The sequence below is a fragment of the Festucalex cinctus genome, chromosome 7, assembly GCF_051991245.1.
Source record: "Festucalex cinctus isolate MCC-2025b chromosome 7, RoL_Fcin_1.0, whole genome shotgun sequence".
Taxonomy (NCBI): Eukaryota; Metazoa; Chordata; class Actinopteri; order Syngnathiformes; family Syngnathidae; genus Festucalex; species Festucalex cinctus.
In genome coordinates this window covers 6,763,054-6,779,536 of record NC_135417.1, presented here as the reverse complement: position 1 = coordinate 6,779,536, position 16,483 = coordinate 6,763,054, and the positions used below count along the sequence as shown (strand labels likewise).

Genomic DNA, 16,483 nt, shown 5'->3' with positions numbered 1-16,483 from the left:
AGCTGTGGGTACCTCACGATACGAATACGATATGCGATGCAAGGCTCACGATAATATGACGATACCGCGATTATTGATATATTTGCTCAGGTAATAAATCCATGATGATCTACTATAAAACTAATAATGAAATAATAATAATAATAATAAATAATTCATAGTATAATAAAAAATTTATCCATCCAACCATCCATTTTCTTGACCGCTTATTCCTCACAAGGGTCGCGGGGAATAAAAAAAATATAAATAAATATAATATAAATACATAATATATAAATATATATAATATATATAGAAATATAAATTAAAATAATAATAAATCAAAATAATATATAATAATAATAAAAGTAAGCTGATGAGTCTTCTTCGCTTGCGTCCATTTCCCCGCCACTTTTATGAGGTGCTCCCCCTAGTGGCACGCCAAGTAATTGCTCAATCAGTCATGAGCCATTATATTAGCTGTAGATTAACGATAAATATCGCGATACTTGTATAAGCGCATCTATAATCTATCGGGAGACAAATCATCATGATTTATACTAATATTGATAATTGTCACACTCCTAGTTCGTATGCTAACGTTTCTTGGGAGGAGCAATATGGCGGCCTCGCGACCTCAAAAGTCTTAGCCTAGTGGCTATCCAGTCATATATATAGATCAGTGAGGCTGACACGGGAATGGAATTTGCACGTTCCCTCGTAATCCTGAGTGAGCATTTTAGAAAAAAATAAAATAAAAATCGCGCTCCCAATCTTGAGACAACATTTGACACCAACACTTTTTCCCCATCCCAGCAAATCCTGCTCCCTTTTTTTTTTAGTCAGTAATGGAAACATCTGGAATGATACTGGCGTGATCACTCCTCAAAACAAATTTATTACCAAACTGCTGGACTCCTCAAGTAAATTTCATTTTCAAAGTCAAGTGCAACATTGCGAGGTCACCTACACTTGCGTGTTGCTATGCAGGAACAACAAGGCGTCCACGTTTCGGGGGTGAATGGCGGCGCGTCTGCGGGCGAGCGCCGGCAAGTCGGCTTGTGCCGGCGCGCAGCTCGCCGGGATGGACAGAAAACTGTCGGCCGGCCGCGCCAGCGCGTCCGAGCGCTCCTTCCAGAAGTCCAGCAACGAGCGAGCGTGCGGCGGCGGCATCTTGTCGCTCAGGTATTGTCGCACCACCTGCCGCCCCCAGTGATCCTTCTCACCGTCTTCCTCCTCGTCATCCTCCCCCGCCTCCTCGATGCAGGCGGAAAAGAAGTCGTCGACCTCGGACGCCTCCGGCGACCACACACCTGGCGCAAAATGCAACAACGCTGGTTGGTTGCCGTCACATGATCAGGTAACGCACGGCGTGACATTTTGGAGGGATTCCCGAAGAGTGAATTTCATTTTTAATATCCGTGATTGGGCAGAAATGCAAAGCGAGAGTCAACAGGGAGTTGGAGGTCATTGTACATTTTCATTTCTTCATTATTTTTCATCTCTTTAATGATACATATGAGTAAAACTTTATCAGTTGTAAGATTAGGACTTTTTTGTGTGTGTGGAAAAACAACAATTGACCCCTAAAAATAAATATTTTAACACATATACCCGTTTTGTTATTAAGAGAAACAGGATTAAAGAAATTCAAAAAGTAAGATAAAATTTAAGACAAAAAAAATACATGACTTCCTTCTCAAGATTGTTAAAAATTCTTTTCTTGGAAAAAATAATCTGTGAAAAGTAGGGATTTTTTTTCCATAAAATTCAGTTTTTCTTGAGTATTACTACGTTAAAAAAAATAAACAAAAATTAACTTCAAAAAAATTATGACTTCCTTTCCTAGAAATGATTTTCTTGAAAAAAAAATCTTTGAAAAATAGGGAATTTTCTTTCCATAAAATTCAGTTTATGGAAAAATAAGTATAAATATATTACAGTCAGATTTAAAAAAAAAAATACTTCCTTCTCAAGATTGTTAAAAATTATTTTCTTGACAAAAAAATCTGTGAAATTTTTTCCCATGAAATTCCGTTTTATGGAAAAATAAATAAGTAATAAACCATAAAATTAAGATTTTTTAAAAAATGACTTCTTTCTCAAGATTGTTAAAAAAATTCTTTTTTTTTTTTTTTTTTTAAATCTGCGAAAACTAGGGATTTTTTTCCCCATAAAATTCAGTTTTTCTTGAGTGTTACAATATTTAAAAAGAAACAAAAACTAAGATGAATATATAAAATATGACTTCCTTTTCCAAGAAATTATTTTCTTGAAAAATAAAATCTGTGAAAGCTAAGGATTTTTTTCCTCATAAAATTTGGTTTTATAGAAAAATAAAAAGTAATAAAGTATAAAAGTAAGATTTTAAAATGTGTAATAATATCGTCACTACTTATTTTTGTCGCTTGTACATGACCACCGCGAGTCCGGCCATCTTGTTTTCTTCTGTCTTATATGGGCTGTCACATGACTAAACAACTTTATGGTCTCGTAAACCTATAATTAGTTAGAAATCATTTTGTACAGATTTATACGTGCTATCAACAAAAGTATTTCACATCATATGAAGTCCAGAAAAGTGTCTGTCTGTCTGTCTGTCAGTGTTGTGAATTGAGCGGAGCGTGCGACTGACCGTCCAGCGGGCCCTCCGACGCCCGCGACTTCTCGATGAGCCGCGCCAGGGTGCCGACGACCTCGTCGTATTCCTGCGCGCTCACCGTCTTCCTCAGGAACGTCCTCAGGGACGGCGACAGAGCCGTCGCCACCTTGTGGTAAACGTCAATATGGAACTTCAAGTCCACTGCCTCGGATAACTTCGCTTTTAGCTGTGGGGGAGGAAATAAAAAAAAATAAAATAAATAAAAATAAAAATCACAAGATTTAAACAAAAAAAAAAAATCAAAAAATCACAAGATAAGAAAATTAATAATAAAATAAAAAAAAATCGCAACATTTTAAAAAATCACAAGATTAACTCATTGGCTCCCAAAAACGTATAAATACGTCATTTTAAATGTTTTAAGTGTCCCAAAGACGTACTTATACGTTGTTGTTTTTGTTTTGTTTTTAATGCCAGAGCATAGAGAAGTCTTTGATGCAGTCTCTCTACTGCAGAAAATGGTTGAGTGGCAGCAGAGTATAAGAGATCAACCAGGCCATGTTAAAACAAGCTGATTTCCCCACAGTTCTAAGCAGAATTGTGAAAAACATTCAAACTTAGCCATGTTCTATTGCTAATTGCTGCACAGCGGAAACAGGAATACACTTTTTTTTCCCCCTGATAAAAGAAGAGACTTTAATCTCTCTTTTGGTATGTTCCATATTTTTATAGCAATAGAACATAATATTTCGCGGGCCTTGAAAAATCAGTCAAAATCCAGGAAACCACAAGTGAAAATGGTTGGGAGTGAATGAGTTAAAAAAAAAATTAAATACAATTTTTTTTTTTTTATTACAAGATTAAATAAATAAATAAATAAATCACAAGACATGCATGAGTAATACTGCATAAATTAATAATCATTTTCTGGATCTTATGAAATAAAAAGAAGCGTTTTCCGTACAGCGTCGTCGGGCGGGTTACCTCGGCAACCACCTGACTGTCGTCATGGCGACGGAGCAGAGCCTTGAGCAGCGTGGCTTTGGTGGGGAGCACCAGGTGAAGCGTGGGCGCCCGGGCCGAGGAGAGGTGGCGCTTGGCCTCGTCGAACGGCGCCAGCAGCGCCGCCACCTGCTCCAGCAGCTCACTGTCCACGCGCTGGAGCAGCAGCTGGTCGCCAGCCGGCAGGATTCGGCGCAGCTTGCCCGACTTCGACAATTTGTTGACCGACTTCAGCGTGGCGAGTTTGGAACGCCAGCAGCCGCTCTCCGCCGCATTGTCCGAAGGTGGCGCCAGCGCTCCCTCCAGCCTAAAATTCAAGCGAGTCCGGACACATCAAACTAAAAGTAGTGTTCATTTGGTGGACAAAAAAAAAAAAAAAATAAATTAAAAAAAAAATCACGTTTTTTTTTCCAAGAAAAAATTTATTTCAGTTAAAAAATTCCTTATAGTCTTTTCAGATTTTTTTCCCCAGATGAAAATCATCACTTTTTCAAAAATCTTTTTTTTAAATCTTACTTTTATACTTTATTACTTATTTTTCCATAAAACTGAATTTTATGGGAAAAAAATCCCTAGTTTTTGTTTCTTTTTTAATATTGTATTATTCAAGAAAAAAAAAAGAATGTTATCAAAAAAAATTCATAGTTTTCACAATTTTTTTTGTAAGAAAATATTTTTTTTACAATCTTGAGAAGGAATCTTACTTTTATACTTTATTACTTATATTCCATAAAACAGAATTTTATAGAAATAGTCGTCATATATTTCTTTTCAAGAAAATCATTTCTAGGAAAACAATCTTGAAAAGGACGTAATTTTTTTTTTTATCTCAGTTTCTGTTTCTTTTTTAATATTGTAATATTCAAGAAAAAAATGAATTTAATTTTTTAAAAATCCCTACTATTTACAGGTTTTTATTTAAAAAAATAAGATTTTTTTTTAACAATTTTGAGAAGAAATCAATTTTTTTAAATCTTACTTTAATACTCTATTATTTATTTTTCCATAAAATTTTATTTTATGGGAAAAAATCCCTAGTTTTCAAAGATGTTTTTTTCAAGAAAATAATTTCTAGGAAAATTTGTCGGGAAAAAAAAATTGGTGGATAAAAAGCAAACAAAAATCATTTTCATCAACACACATTTTTCACCGGACGATAACGAGACTAAAACCCTCATGAACTCATTTGTTTCCAAAAACGTATAAATACGTTCTATTTTAAATATTACCAGTGTCACAAAGACAAATGTATATGTTTATCCCTTAATTTCAAGCTGTTTTCGCCAGTGTTTTCACCAGGAATGTGAATAATGATAAAAGTTAGCTATATTCTAATGCTAAATGCTGCAAAACAGAAACAGATACAAATATTTTTTTTTTCCCCCATCACCCATCGGCTATCCAGTCATATATGTAGATCAGTGACTCTTACCGTTCTCTTTTCAAGTGTGTGGCGAGCACGTTAATGGCGGCCATCAGCTGGATGACGGGTGCTTGCAGCGGGTTCTCCTCATCCAGGCCGTCGAAGACGTGTTGCAGAATGGCGTCGATTTTGTGGCTGGCGCACGATAGTCGCGTGTAACCTTGGAAGGCGGAGTCCAAAGCATCATCCGACACCACCACCACGTCCTCGCTCGCAATGCCAAATTCCTACTTTCACAGATTTTTTTTTTTTTTTTAATTAGCCACCCAAGCAAACAATTCAATAAATAAAAAAACAGGTCACCTGAAGAATTTCCCCGGCGGTCCTTTTGATGTCGTCGTCATCTTCCGCCACCTCTCGCGTGGCCAGGACCTGACGGCGCGACTTCCACTCGTGGATGTAGTGCGCCGTTACGGTCAGATAGCGAGTCTCCGCCCACTCCGCCGTCCAAAGATCCGCCGACACGGCATGCGCTTGGCACTCAAAAGCACAACACCCAATATTGCACGTCACAACGGCGTTTTCTACAAATATCTTATATGGACGACAGATTTGAAATGCAAATGGGATATAAAGATGGCGGGAGGTCTGCAAATGAGGGTTGATCGGAGAGTTCAAAGCAAACATGGTGAAGGAGCATAAAAGCTGTGATGCTGTATGCAAACAAAATGAGATGCCAACACGAGTGAAGTTTGACTCAAGTGGAAATGCTTTTCAATCCAGATTAAAAACTTAACCTGCTATGATGAAGATTATGGAGCTAAATATGGTGCAAAAGTAACTTGTAAAAAAATAAAATTGTACCTGTAGAAAAACAAAAAGTATAAATTTGTATCTGTAAAAGTCATGATTTGTACCTATAGAAAAAAAAAAGTACATTTTTATATACCACAGGTACAATGTTTTTTTTTGTTTTGTTTTTTTAAACTACAGGTCCATTTTTTATTTTTACTACAGGTCCATTTTTTTTTTTTTTTTTTTTTTTTTACTACAGGTAAAAAAAATTTTAAATACAGGTACAATTTATTTATTTTACTACAGGTACTTTTTTTTTTTACTACAGATAATTTTTTTCCTTTTACAGGTAAGTTTTTTTTTTACTACAGGTACAATTTTTTTTAATACAGGTACAATTTATTTATTTATTTATTTTACTACAGGTAGTTTTTTGTTTTTTTCACTACAGATACATTTTTTTTCCTTTTACAGGTAACTTTTTTTTTATTATTATCATTTTACATGTATATTTTTTTCCTTTACAGGTCTATATTTTTTCCTTTTACTGGTATAATTTTTTTTATTTGTATTTTTTATTTTTTTTCCAGGTAGAATATTTTTTCCACTGGCACAATTTTTTTACAGGTACATTTTTATAAGTACATTTTTTTTTTTTTTAGGTACAAATCACTTTTACAGATACAAATTCATACATTTTCTACAGGTACAATTTTATTTTTTTATTTTTTTATTTTTATTTTTTACAAGTTACTTTTGCACCATATTTACCTCCATAGAAGATCTTTTAAAGCCATTTTTAAACCAATTTCTCCAAAATGTGTGCGCAAGCAGTCGGATTGGAAGCTGAAAAGTGTTCCAAAGTCTTCATCTGACCGTCACAACTGATCAGTACTACTGCCAATTTGTTAGTAAACGTTTCTTGCAAACCGCTATTTGAGACAAAGGAGGAGCAAGAAGGGAGCATCATCATCATCATCATCATCATCATCATCATCATACCTGCCGGATCTCGTCCTTGACACGCCCTTTCAATTGGTCGTAGGCTTCATCCACGTGACGCGCCAGCGTGCCCGCAGACGGCAGAATGCCTTCCACCGGAAACTTGCATCCGAACCTGGACCCGATCTCGAGCAGCGCTTGCGCGACTCCCGCGAAGCCCCGCCCCTCCACCACCGACAGCGGCCGCAAATCCTGGCTGCACATGCGCGCGACTTTGGCTGCCAGGCTCGTCAAGACGTCCTGAAACTTCGGGCTTTCTCCTCGCTCGGCACCCTCGTCGTCGTCGGGGACGGGGGCGGAGACTGGGGCGGCCTTGCTCACGTGACATTTGTGCCTGATCAGGCCGCTCGTACCGGACTCGCTGGTGTACTTGATCGGGACCGAGCACACCTTGCAAGCCACGTAGTTGGTGTCCAAGCCGTAGCACTCGATCCTGGCGAACTTGGCACAAAATGGCGACTTGCCCTGAACATCTTTGAGTTGAACGCAAGGGTCCCCGTTCTTCACTTTGGCGCTCAAGTCGGACTTGCTGTGGATCACCATTTGCTCTTGTTTGACGCTGAACGCTTCCATTTTTGTTCCTCAGTCACGTGAGGGGCTTTTTTTTTTTTTTTTGCGCTCCCTCCCGCTCCTGCACAAAACGTCACACCTCCTCCCAATCCCGAGTGAGGGTTGAAAAAGAAAAAAAAACTTGATCCCACCCCCTCCCAATCCCGAGCCACAGTGAACAATCCCATCCCAACTCACAGGAAATGGATGCTCCGCCCCCAAGTATGACGCAAACGAATGAATGCGCGCGAACCTCAGCGTCCTCCCACTTGTGTGCGCGTCTCTCTCGCGCCCCCTGCTGGCCGAACACGCACATGCGCCACTCGGCCTTGATTTCAAGTCGCACGCACTGCCTGTCTGTTTGTCTGTCTGTCTGTCGCCGCCGCGCAGAAGAAGCCGAGGATGATGATGGTGATGATGAGGATGAATTGCGCATGTGCGTGGGCAGCATGAGAGCTGTCGGCCGCGCGCTCGGACACGATGGACCTTCTGTGGCGGATCCTCGCCGCGCTCAGCTTTGACTGCTTCAAGTCGTCATCGTCCAGCAGGTGAGAAAGAATTGCCATTAAAAAAATCATAATAAATAAATATGAAACGTCACACGCGCGGGAAGATCCTCCCTTGCGTAACGTCTCGATGCAAACGACGGCATCTTACTCGTTATTTGCCATTGTTAATGATTTTTGTTTTTAATTGTCCACAAATGCAACAAGCTGCTGTGAGAAAATTCGTCATCTTCATCATCATCATCATCATGAATCTATAAATGTCACATTTTGAAGTGGACATTGAAATATAGCTAAGTAAAATGATAACATGTCTTCATTTGCCATTTATTTTTTAGACATTTGTCGCACTTTGTGAGATTCGAGCTCTCCAGTGACGTCATGATAACGCTAATTGAGCCCGGCTTGTGCTCATCAAAACAGCACTTCATCATTTAGTTCGTCTTCTGTGGGATCAATTGGAAATGGCTTGTTTCATGATCGTGAACGTTTCAGCAACTGATTGAAATTGTTGTTGTTGTTCTTTTGTTTCTCGCTACCTGCAACTTTGCTTCAAACGGACAAAACATGCGGCGCAGGTGGTCCAAACTCGCTCCTCGAGGGTCGTGGAGTCGTGCAAGTTTGGGATGTTTTCTCTTTTCCAACTACCCTGAAACTCACCAGCAAACCTGAGAATGATCCTGTTCATAATTGGAAACAGGTGCAAGTTGGGAAACATCCGAAACCTGCAGGACTCCGTCCCCCGAGGACCAAGTTTGGACACGACTGGACTAAGGCAACAGTTTTGAAAAAATGTCACTACCGATTGTGTCATTTCCTCTGCTCTCTATTCAGCCAATTAAGTCTATGAAATTACGTAGTAGAAACAGCATCATTTATGCTGTTTTAAATTTATTAAACATAAACAAGAAGACTTCAGACATTTTACAACTTGCCTTAAATACTTGGAGAAATTATGCTTCATGATGTTTAGTGCAAGAGGAAACTTGTATATATATTTTTTAATTTAAAGAATTACATCTGCCAAATCTAATATTGGGGTCTAAGGAACTGAGCGAGCAGAGAAAAAGGGGCTTCAAAGCAGCACATACTGTCCACTTTTTTGTAAATTTTTTTTTTTTTACTTGTTAAAAAAAAAAAAAAAAAATAGTGAGCACCCCAATATATGATGCAAGGTTCACGATAACGATCTCACAATATGACTATACTGCGATTATCGATCTATTGGTCAGGCAATAAATCCATAATACTAATCATATAATAATAATAATTTAATATAAATAAAACTATAATAAATACAAATAAAATAATTAAAATAAATAATGAATAAATAAATTAAATTTAAAAAATCAATATAAAAATATAAATATGTGTATATATAAATAAAATGCACGTATTTAAATAAAATAATACATTTAAATATATATAATAAAACTAAGCTCATAAGTCTTCTTCACCTGAAAAGCTCCATCTATTTCCCCTCCACTCTTAGGAGGCACTCCCCCTAGTGGCCCACCAAGTAATTGCTTAATAAGTAATGGACAATGGAGCCGTTATCGTGGCTGTATATTAGCCAAATATTGCGAGACATGCGTTAGTGTATCAATAATCTATTGGGAGGCAACGGTATTATGATATCGATATATATCGTCACACTTCTACTGCCCACATTGAAACATACAGGGTGAATTTTGAAATCTTTCTCCTCTCGAGCGCGGTTTCACGTCGAGTCGACTTTTAAACCCGGCTTGCACTGACTGGTCTCCTCCCCCCAACACTCTCTGTGTCGCCAGATCCCCCGGCAAGCTGAGCAGCAGCCAGGCGGGCAGCAGCCTGGACGGCAGCAGCTCGCTGACGGGCTCGCTGTCGCTGGGGCCCGACGCCATGCCGCCGCCGCCGCACTGCCAGGGCTGCGTGGCGTCCGAGGCGCGCCTCAAGCGCCTGTCGTGCGGCCACCTGTACTGCGAGCCGTGCTGCCGCCACATCGTCAACTTGGCCTTCCGCGACATCGAGGGCCTCTCAGACTACCCCTGCCCCGTGTGCAAGTCGCTGAGCCGGCCGGGGGGCCCCGCCGGGGCCTCCTCGTCTTCGTCGTCGTCGCTGGTCTGCTTGTGGGGCCCCGTGCAGGAGCCCGCCGCCGGATGCTGGGGCTGACCATCCAGTCCGAAAGTGCCAAAACGCGTCTCCGGAATGACGGCTGAGTGAGGACTTCTGGTTTGGGGATTTTGCTGGCCACGCCCCTTTCGGGCTACTGGAAATGTTTCCCTTTGGTTGAAACATTTTCCAGTTGGACGTTCAACACTTGACACAGGGTCAAAGTTCACCTGGCAAAAGTCCAAGTACGTTTTTCATGCGTGGTGAATGTTTTTAGCTGTTGTGTTTTTAGGCTCCGCCCCATTGTGGCATTTTTTTTGCACACGTTTGTGTCCCGTTTGGACCACAAAAAAAAAAAGCAAACGATTGTATAGAGTCAGTGCCGTGCTACTTTTTAATGTTTCCAGATCTTATTTATTTTTTTCAAGAAAACAAAAACAAAACAAAACAGGAATGAATAAAGTTTGTGTGTTGCACAAGTTAACAACATGCTGCTTTTTATTTTTCAAAATCAGAACAAAAACATGTCAATACAAATACAAAATGCACATCTGTCAAATTCGTACCAAAAAAAAATAAAAAATCATTATACAAATCAGCCAATCATGGCTCACCTGTTTTCTGGGTTTGGTCAGTAAACTGAGCCATGATTGGTTGTTACCTACTTCCTCAGCACAGGTGATGTCATCAGTCGACAGCAAGTAGAAAAATTACTTTTTAAAGGTACTAATTATACATGAAAAATAATGAAGTTACATTAATTATGGACAAAATAGATTTTTTTACTGCTGAAAATGGCCCAATAAGTCAAGTATCCCTTTAAAAAAAAAAAAAAAAAAGTTGTGAACATTTTTTTTTGCATATTATAGAATTCAATAATTGGGTTTTAAAATGAACATAGAAAATAAAAAAATCGGAGGTCCCTTTAAAATTGCATGAAATTAAGGGCAATTTTTGTTTGAGTAATTTTGTAGCAGCAGCTGACCCGCCTTGTGGCTGTTTTATCATCAGGAACTAAAAATGAAAAGACTAGCAACTTCATTTTAAGCAATTTTGAGGACAAATGTTAGAGTAGGATATGTCTTTCAAGTGTTTTTTTTTTTTTTTTTTTTTTTAATATATGAGGATTTTTATAAAAAGTACTAGTGGTATTAATAACTTGGTATCAGTGACTACTCAGTAATTGAGTACTTTTACTGGTGTGAAAAAAAAGGTTGGTATCCAACATGTCTAGTTTTAATCTTTTTATTGAAAATGTTTAAAACAAGACGAGGGAAATCACCCTCAAGAGTTGAGACAAGACGGCAACATGGCAGAACCATTATTTTTTTTTAAGGAAGGCGGCCATCGTGGTGTGCGGGGGAGCGCAGAAAGCAGCGAGCGAGCGAGCGGGTGGGCCAACCGATATGAGAGGCGAATACCAAAATAACTCTCATGCCCCAAATTCCAGCACGGGTGCGGCTCACCACCTCCTCAGATTAAGAAAAAAGAAAAAAGAAAAGAAAAAAAGCCCACAAGCAACGGACACTTGATTAGGTACACCTGGCCTCAGTGTACCTAATCAAGTGTCCGCTCAGGGATTGTTTGCCAAAATGTCTATGCTCGTTTTCTCACAAAAAAAAGCTCAAAATCCTTGTGCTTGATGAGGTTGCTCTTAAAAAAAAACAAAAAACAAAACAAAAAAAAAACACTTTTTGGTCCAAAAGTGTGTTAAATTGATTGTTTGTGTTAAATTTGGTCAACATTTCCCGCAAACTCACGTGAGAAGCTTCCACAGTGCTAAAATAAAAAAAAATAAAAAAAAATAAAAAAATAAAAAAAGGGAAATCTTCACCACTTCATTTCTCTTACACGGAGTGGAAACATCGTCCTCAACTTATTTCATGACAGTTTTTCAAAATGGTGACAAAAATGTTTCTTCTTTTTTTGAGATACAAGATCAAATACAACGGTGGATTAGGGCCATGTATAAATACATTTTTTTTTAGAAGGCGGGGCCAATATGTTGGGAAAAAAACTAGAAAATTTGGCACTTTAGAAAGTTGCAAAATAAATAAATCGCAAATTTGTAAGTTTAGAAAGTGGCAAGTTTGTGACTTTCTAAAGTGGCAAATTTGCAAAAAAAAAAAAAAAAACTCGCAAATTTGCCACTATAAAGTCGCAAAGTCTCCACTTTCTCAACAAACAAAAAAATGTACAAGTTTTTTTTCTTCTCACAAATTTTAGAGTTTAGAAAGTCACAAATTTACAATTTTCTTTTTGTATTTTATTTTTTTCTAATTTGCGACTTTCTGAGGTGGCAAATTTGTGAGAAAAAAAACTAAAATTTGAGATTTTACGAGGTGGCAAATTTGTGAGAAAAAAAAACTAAAATTTGAGATTTTACAAAGTGGCAAATTTGCGAGTTTAGACTTTTAAAAAGTGGCAAATTAGCGAGTTTATAATGGGGCAAATTTTCGTGTTCAGAAAGTGTCACATTATAAACTCGCAAATTTGCCACTTTAGAAAGTTGCAAACTCTCCAAACTCACAAAATTTACGATTTTTTTTTGTCACAAATTTGAGAGTTTAGAAATTTGCAAATTTGCCACTTCCGAAAGCGGCAAATTTACAAGTTTTTTTCTCGCAAATTTGCCACTTTAGAAAGTCGCAAATTTGCGAGTTATTTTCCTCGGCATATTGCCCCTGCGCTCTAAAATATATATATATATTTATACATGGCTCTAATACACTGTCAAATACTTTTTACTCAACTGCTGTTTTTTTTTTTTTTAAGTTTTGTTCTTTTTCCTTTGCAAGTTTGACTTTTCAAGTGAGTGTTTTGCAAGTACCTTTTTTAAGTTCCATCTTGACACACTTTGCGGTCTAAAAACAGACGGGCTTCCTTTGCGGGAAATGTGTCAGGAAGGCCTCCAAGTGCATTGTGGGTCCGCTCGTCATCTCGTCGGCTGTCCTCAAAAATGGAAAAAAGACGAGGAGGCGGGATTAGCTCGCGTTGCTTTTGGCCACTTTGGAGTCGACGGGTCCCGTACGGGCGTCCGAAGCGTGCCCGAACAGAAAGGTGTGTTTGTTTGCGTTGTCTTTGGGTGGCGGATTGGCGGCGGGGACGGCGGTCGAGGGCGCTTTGTGGGCGGCGACGGCTCCGTGAGACTTGGGGAAGAGGAAGGTGCCGTTGTTGGCGTTGTGGTTGAGGTTGGCGTCGGCGGGGGCGGAGCGCGCCTGGGCCAGTCGCTCCTGGAGGTGGCGCACCTCCCCGGCCAGGAGCTCCAGCGGGTGGCGGTGGTTGGCGCTCAGTGGGTGCGAGAAGGCCTGGCCAATAAAATCAAACGAGGACGTTAGCAAAAAAAAGTGGACAGCCAAAAACTTCGCATCAGAACATCAACCAATCAATCCTTTATTTCTATAGCACCTTTCATATTTTAAAAGCAACACAAGTTGCTTCACATGAACTCTCGTGGACGGGAATGTTTTTATGACACATAAGTTAAAATGAGCCAAAATTCGGCTCATTCTTACAAGTGTGATAACTAAGACAGTTCTGAATATTTTTTTATTTTACTTGCAACCCCTCAAAATGTTCAGTGACATCAGACCTATCCATACATGTGTACTAGTTTTTTTTTATTTTTATTTTACTTTAGATAGCCTCTATGGGCAATAAAAGTAATATTGTCAGAAGAGCACAACGATCATCTGCAAATATATATATATAAAAAAAAAAAAAGATATTCAAATTGGAATATTCAATATGAACAAATTACAGCCTTCAATATGTTAATAAATCATAAAGAAATCTTTTTGGGGAAAGTTTTTTGACAATGGCATTTTCAATTTTTCCGGCGCATACCGGTAAGTTAAAATGAGCCAAAATTTGGCTTACTCTTATAATATACATACATGTATAGATTTCATTTTTTTATTTTATTTTAGATGCCCTCTATGGACAATAAAATCAATATTGTCAGAAGAGCACTACTACCTCTCATCTGCATATATATAAAAAACACATTCAAATTGGTCATATTCAATCATATCATATTCAATATGATCAAATAAGTCTTCAATAGGTTAAAAAAATAAAATAAATTTAAAAAAGGAAAGAAAGACAAAAATAAAAAACATGCTTTATTCTGATAAAAGGGTCAATTTGTATTATTTTTACCAAATTATTATTATTTTTTTTACTCTAAAGGACGTTAACAGTTAATTTCTTTCTGGATAATTCTAAAAGATGAAACTTGTGTTGCTTTTCTAATATACAAACAAAGTCACAAAAGTTCTGATTTGTGTATGAAAGAAAGGAATCAACGCACCAAAAGGACGCACACACCAAAATGTTTTGTTTTTTTCTTTCTATCAATGCATGCACAGAAAACCACTTTGACGTACCTGAGCATGCAGCGCCCCCCGGTGGTAACATTCCCTCCACAGGCCCAGGCAGGGCCCCATGAGGAGGGGCAGCAAAGGCCGGTAGGGGTCGGCCTCGGGGCCGGGGGGGCCCTCTGCGAGGGAGCAGGCCTTCAGCAGCCTCTCCAGGCCTCCGGGGACGCTCTCCGAGGACGGCGCCCGCCGGTGGCTCTTGCGGTACACGCCCGAGATGCTGGCCCCGCCCCCGCCACCGCGCCAGGGGAGCAGGTTGGCCGGGCAGGAGAAGACGCCCCGCGAGAAGAGAAACACCGAGCCGGGGGTGGCGTCACTCTGCTGGGGTGGGCGGGACAGAAAAAAAAAAAATATTCACTAAGAATTTGCATTGCTTTGACGAAATTATTTTTCTTTAGGTTTTGTTGATGAAATTTTTTTTTAGTTTTCATTGACAACATTTTCTTTAGTTTTTGTAAACAAAATTAACACTAGTCATAACCAAAAATATTTGGAATGAACTTTTTTTTTTTTTGCTGCAAATCTCCCCACATGGCCACCAGGCGTCAGCGTTGCGCAGCAGTTTACCCGGCGGGCGTCCGGGTGCGTGTTGAGGTTCCCGTTGAGCAGTGGCGGCGGCGCGGGCGTGCGCGGGACAGGCTGGGTGAACGCCGCCTGCCGCTGCTCGCTGTACTGGAGCAACCAGTCCCACACCGGCGGCAGCGGCGGGTCCGCCGCCGGCTCCGCGCTGCCATCCGGTGGCGGCTCTCGCCAGCCGTTGACCGGCGTGTAGCACTGGCCCTGGTTCTTGGGGAGGGACAAAAAAAGTAGGTGGCGTCAGATGGTGGGGGCGGGGCCTCAGATCGGTTTTTTATTTTTTATTTTTTTTGGTGGGTACCTGCGAGCGTCTGCATCTCTCCCGCTGCGAGTTGGCCAGGAAGCTGGAGAAGAGCGGCAGGTGGGCGCTGTCGTGCAGCGCCAGCAGGAAGTCGTCCGTCAGCTGGAAGCGAGACGGGTACTGCGACCACAGCTGCCACACGCAGTCCAGGAACAGCAGGAAGACGGGGGCCTGGAAACAATAACGCCGTGTGAGCTGATGATGATTCTCTTTGGTCCATAACGTGAGAAAATTTATCAAAAATCTTGATCACCATTTTCCCAAATCAAAGCAAATGTTTACAAATTTCTAATTAAAAAAAAAAAAAAAAAAAAAAAAAAAAAAAAAAAAAACCTTAAAATGTACTACTGAGAGGCTGAAATTCTAAAATATCTGACACTTATTTAGCCAATAAATCACTGAAGTGTTGCATTGCTGGTAAAAAAAACAAAAAAAAAAAATTACAAAAATATTTTCGATTAATAGATGTATTGGATAAAAACATTTTTTTTTTTAAATTTCCCATTCCCTTATTGTAAAATATTTGTATAAATTGATGCAATGATCAAGTTTGTTTGGTTCAAAATGTGTGAGAAAATCATCAAAAATGTTGATTACCATTTTCCAAAGACAAAGCAAATTTCAAAACAAAAAAAAAACAAAAAAACAAAAAAAAAACACAAAAAAAAACAAACACCTGTAAACATGTTTTTGGGAGAGAAGGACAAAGTTTTAAAAAACGTTTTTACACGTTTTTGGGATTGAATGACTTAAGAGGCTAAAATTCTAAAAATTCTTTGAGCAAAACATCTGGCAATTATAGAACCGCTTAATCACTGATTTGTTGCATCGCTGTAAAAAATCAAAATCAAAATAGAAAGCAAGCTGGGTTTGCAAAAGGCGTGCCCGTTTCACCTCGTCTTTGTCGTTGAGGCGGTGAAAGTTGGCGCGGCTGTAGAATCGATGTCCGGCCGTCACCCACTCCTTCTGCACCAGACTCTGGAAGCCCGCGCGGCTGCGGCAGTGCGGGTCGCACATCACCTGCGCCAGGCTGGACACTACGCAGCTCAGGTCGCGGTCCTCACACTCTGACAAACAAAAACATCATACACATCAACAACAACAAACATGGGAAAAGATTTTTATTTATTTATTTTTTAATTTCATGGAAAAAAAGAAAGAAAATTATTATTATTATTATTATTTATTTATTTTTGTCCCTCCCAATCAGATTGTTGGAAAACTATGTATAGGCTAAAAATAAAATAAAACATAAATAAAAAATAAATAAAATAAAATAAAACAAAATAAAAGTCAAAATAATAAAACAAAATAATAAAATACAATTAAGGTAAA

The 16,483-nt window shown here is 39.2% G+C and overlaps 3 protein-coding genes across 4 annotated transcripts in view; 1 reads left to right on the top strand and 2 right to left on the bottom strand.

Annotated features, from left to right (window-relative positions):
- Positions 1 to 365: 365 nt before the first annotated feature.
- Positions 366 to 7,486, bottom strand: LOC144021862 (zinc finger protein 618-like). Its single transcript, XM_077526061.1, has 6 exons — positions 6,744 to 7,486; positions 5,310 to 5,486; positions 5,016 to 5,233; positions 3,566 to 3,890; positions 2,615 to 2,807; positions 366 to 1,292 (listed from the first exon to the last, which is right to left on the bottom strand). Exons 1-6 carry the CDS (start codon positions 7,314 to 7,316, stop codon positions 946 to 948), a joined length of 1,833 nt encoding a protein of 610 aa, XP_077382187.1. The 5' UTR covers positions 7,317 to 7,486; the 3' UTR covers positions 366 to 945.
- Positions 7,420 to 10,379, top strand: LOC144021863 (uncharacterized). The gene is made up of 2 exons (XM_077526063.1): positions 7,420 to 7,840; positions 9,592 to 10,379. The coding sequence occupies exons 1-2, from the start codon at positions 7,773 to 7,775 to the stop codon at positions 9,950 to 9,952; spliced, it is 429 nt and encodes a 142-aa protein (XP_077382189.1). The 5' UTR covers positions 7,420 to 7,772; the 3' UTR covers positions 9,953 to 10,379.
- The window catches only part of mtmr11 (myotubularin related protein 11), a 20,591-nt gene continuing 14,463 nt past the window's right edge, over positions 10,356 to 16,483 (bottom strand). Inside the window, exons 13-17 of one of the 2 annotated variants that reach the window (XM_077526058.1) lie at positions 16,043 to 16,215; positions 15,149 to 15,319; positions 14,839 to 15,057; positions 14,281 to 14,592; positions 10,356 to 13,200 (exon numbers count right to left, since the gene is read on the bottom strand). In XM_077526058.1, the coding sequence (XP_077382184.1) occupies positions 12,877 to 13,200; positions 14,281 to 14,592; positions 14,839 to 15,057; positions 15,149 to 15,319; positions 16,043 to 16,215 (1,199 nt within the window). In that variant the 3' untranslated portion in view covers positions 10,356 to 12,876. The remainder of the gene's footprint in view (positions 13,201 to 14,280; positions 14,593 to 14,838; positions 15,058 to 15,148; positions 15,320 to 16,042; positions 16,216 to 16,483) is intronic. The other variant, XM_077526059.1, reaches the window with a different exon arrangement.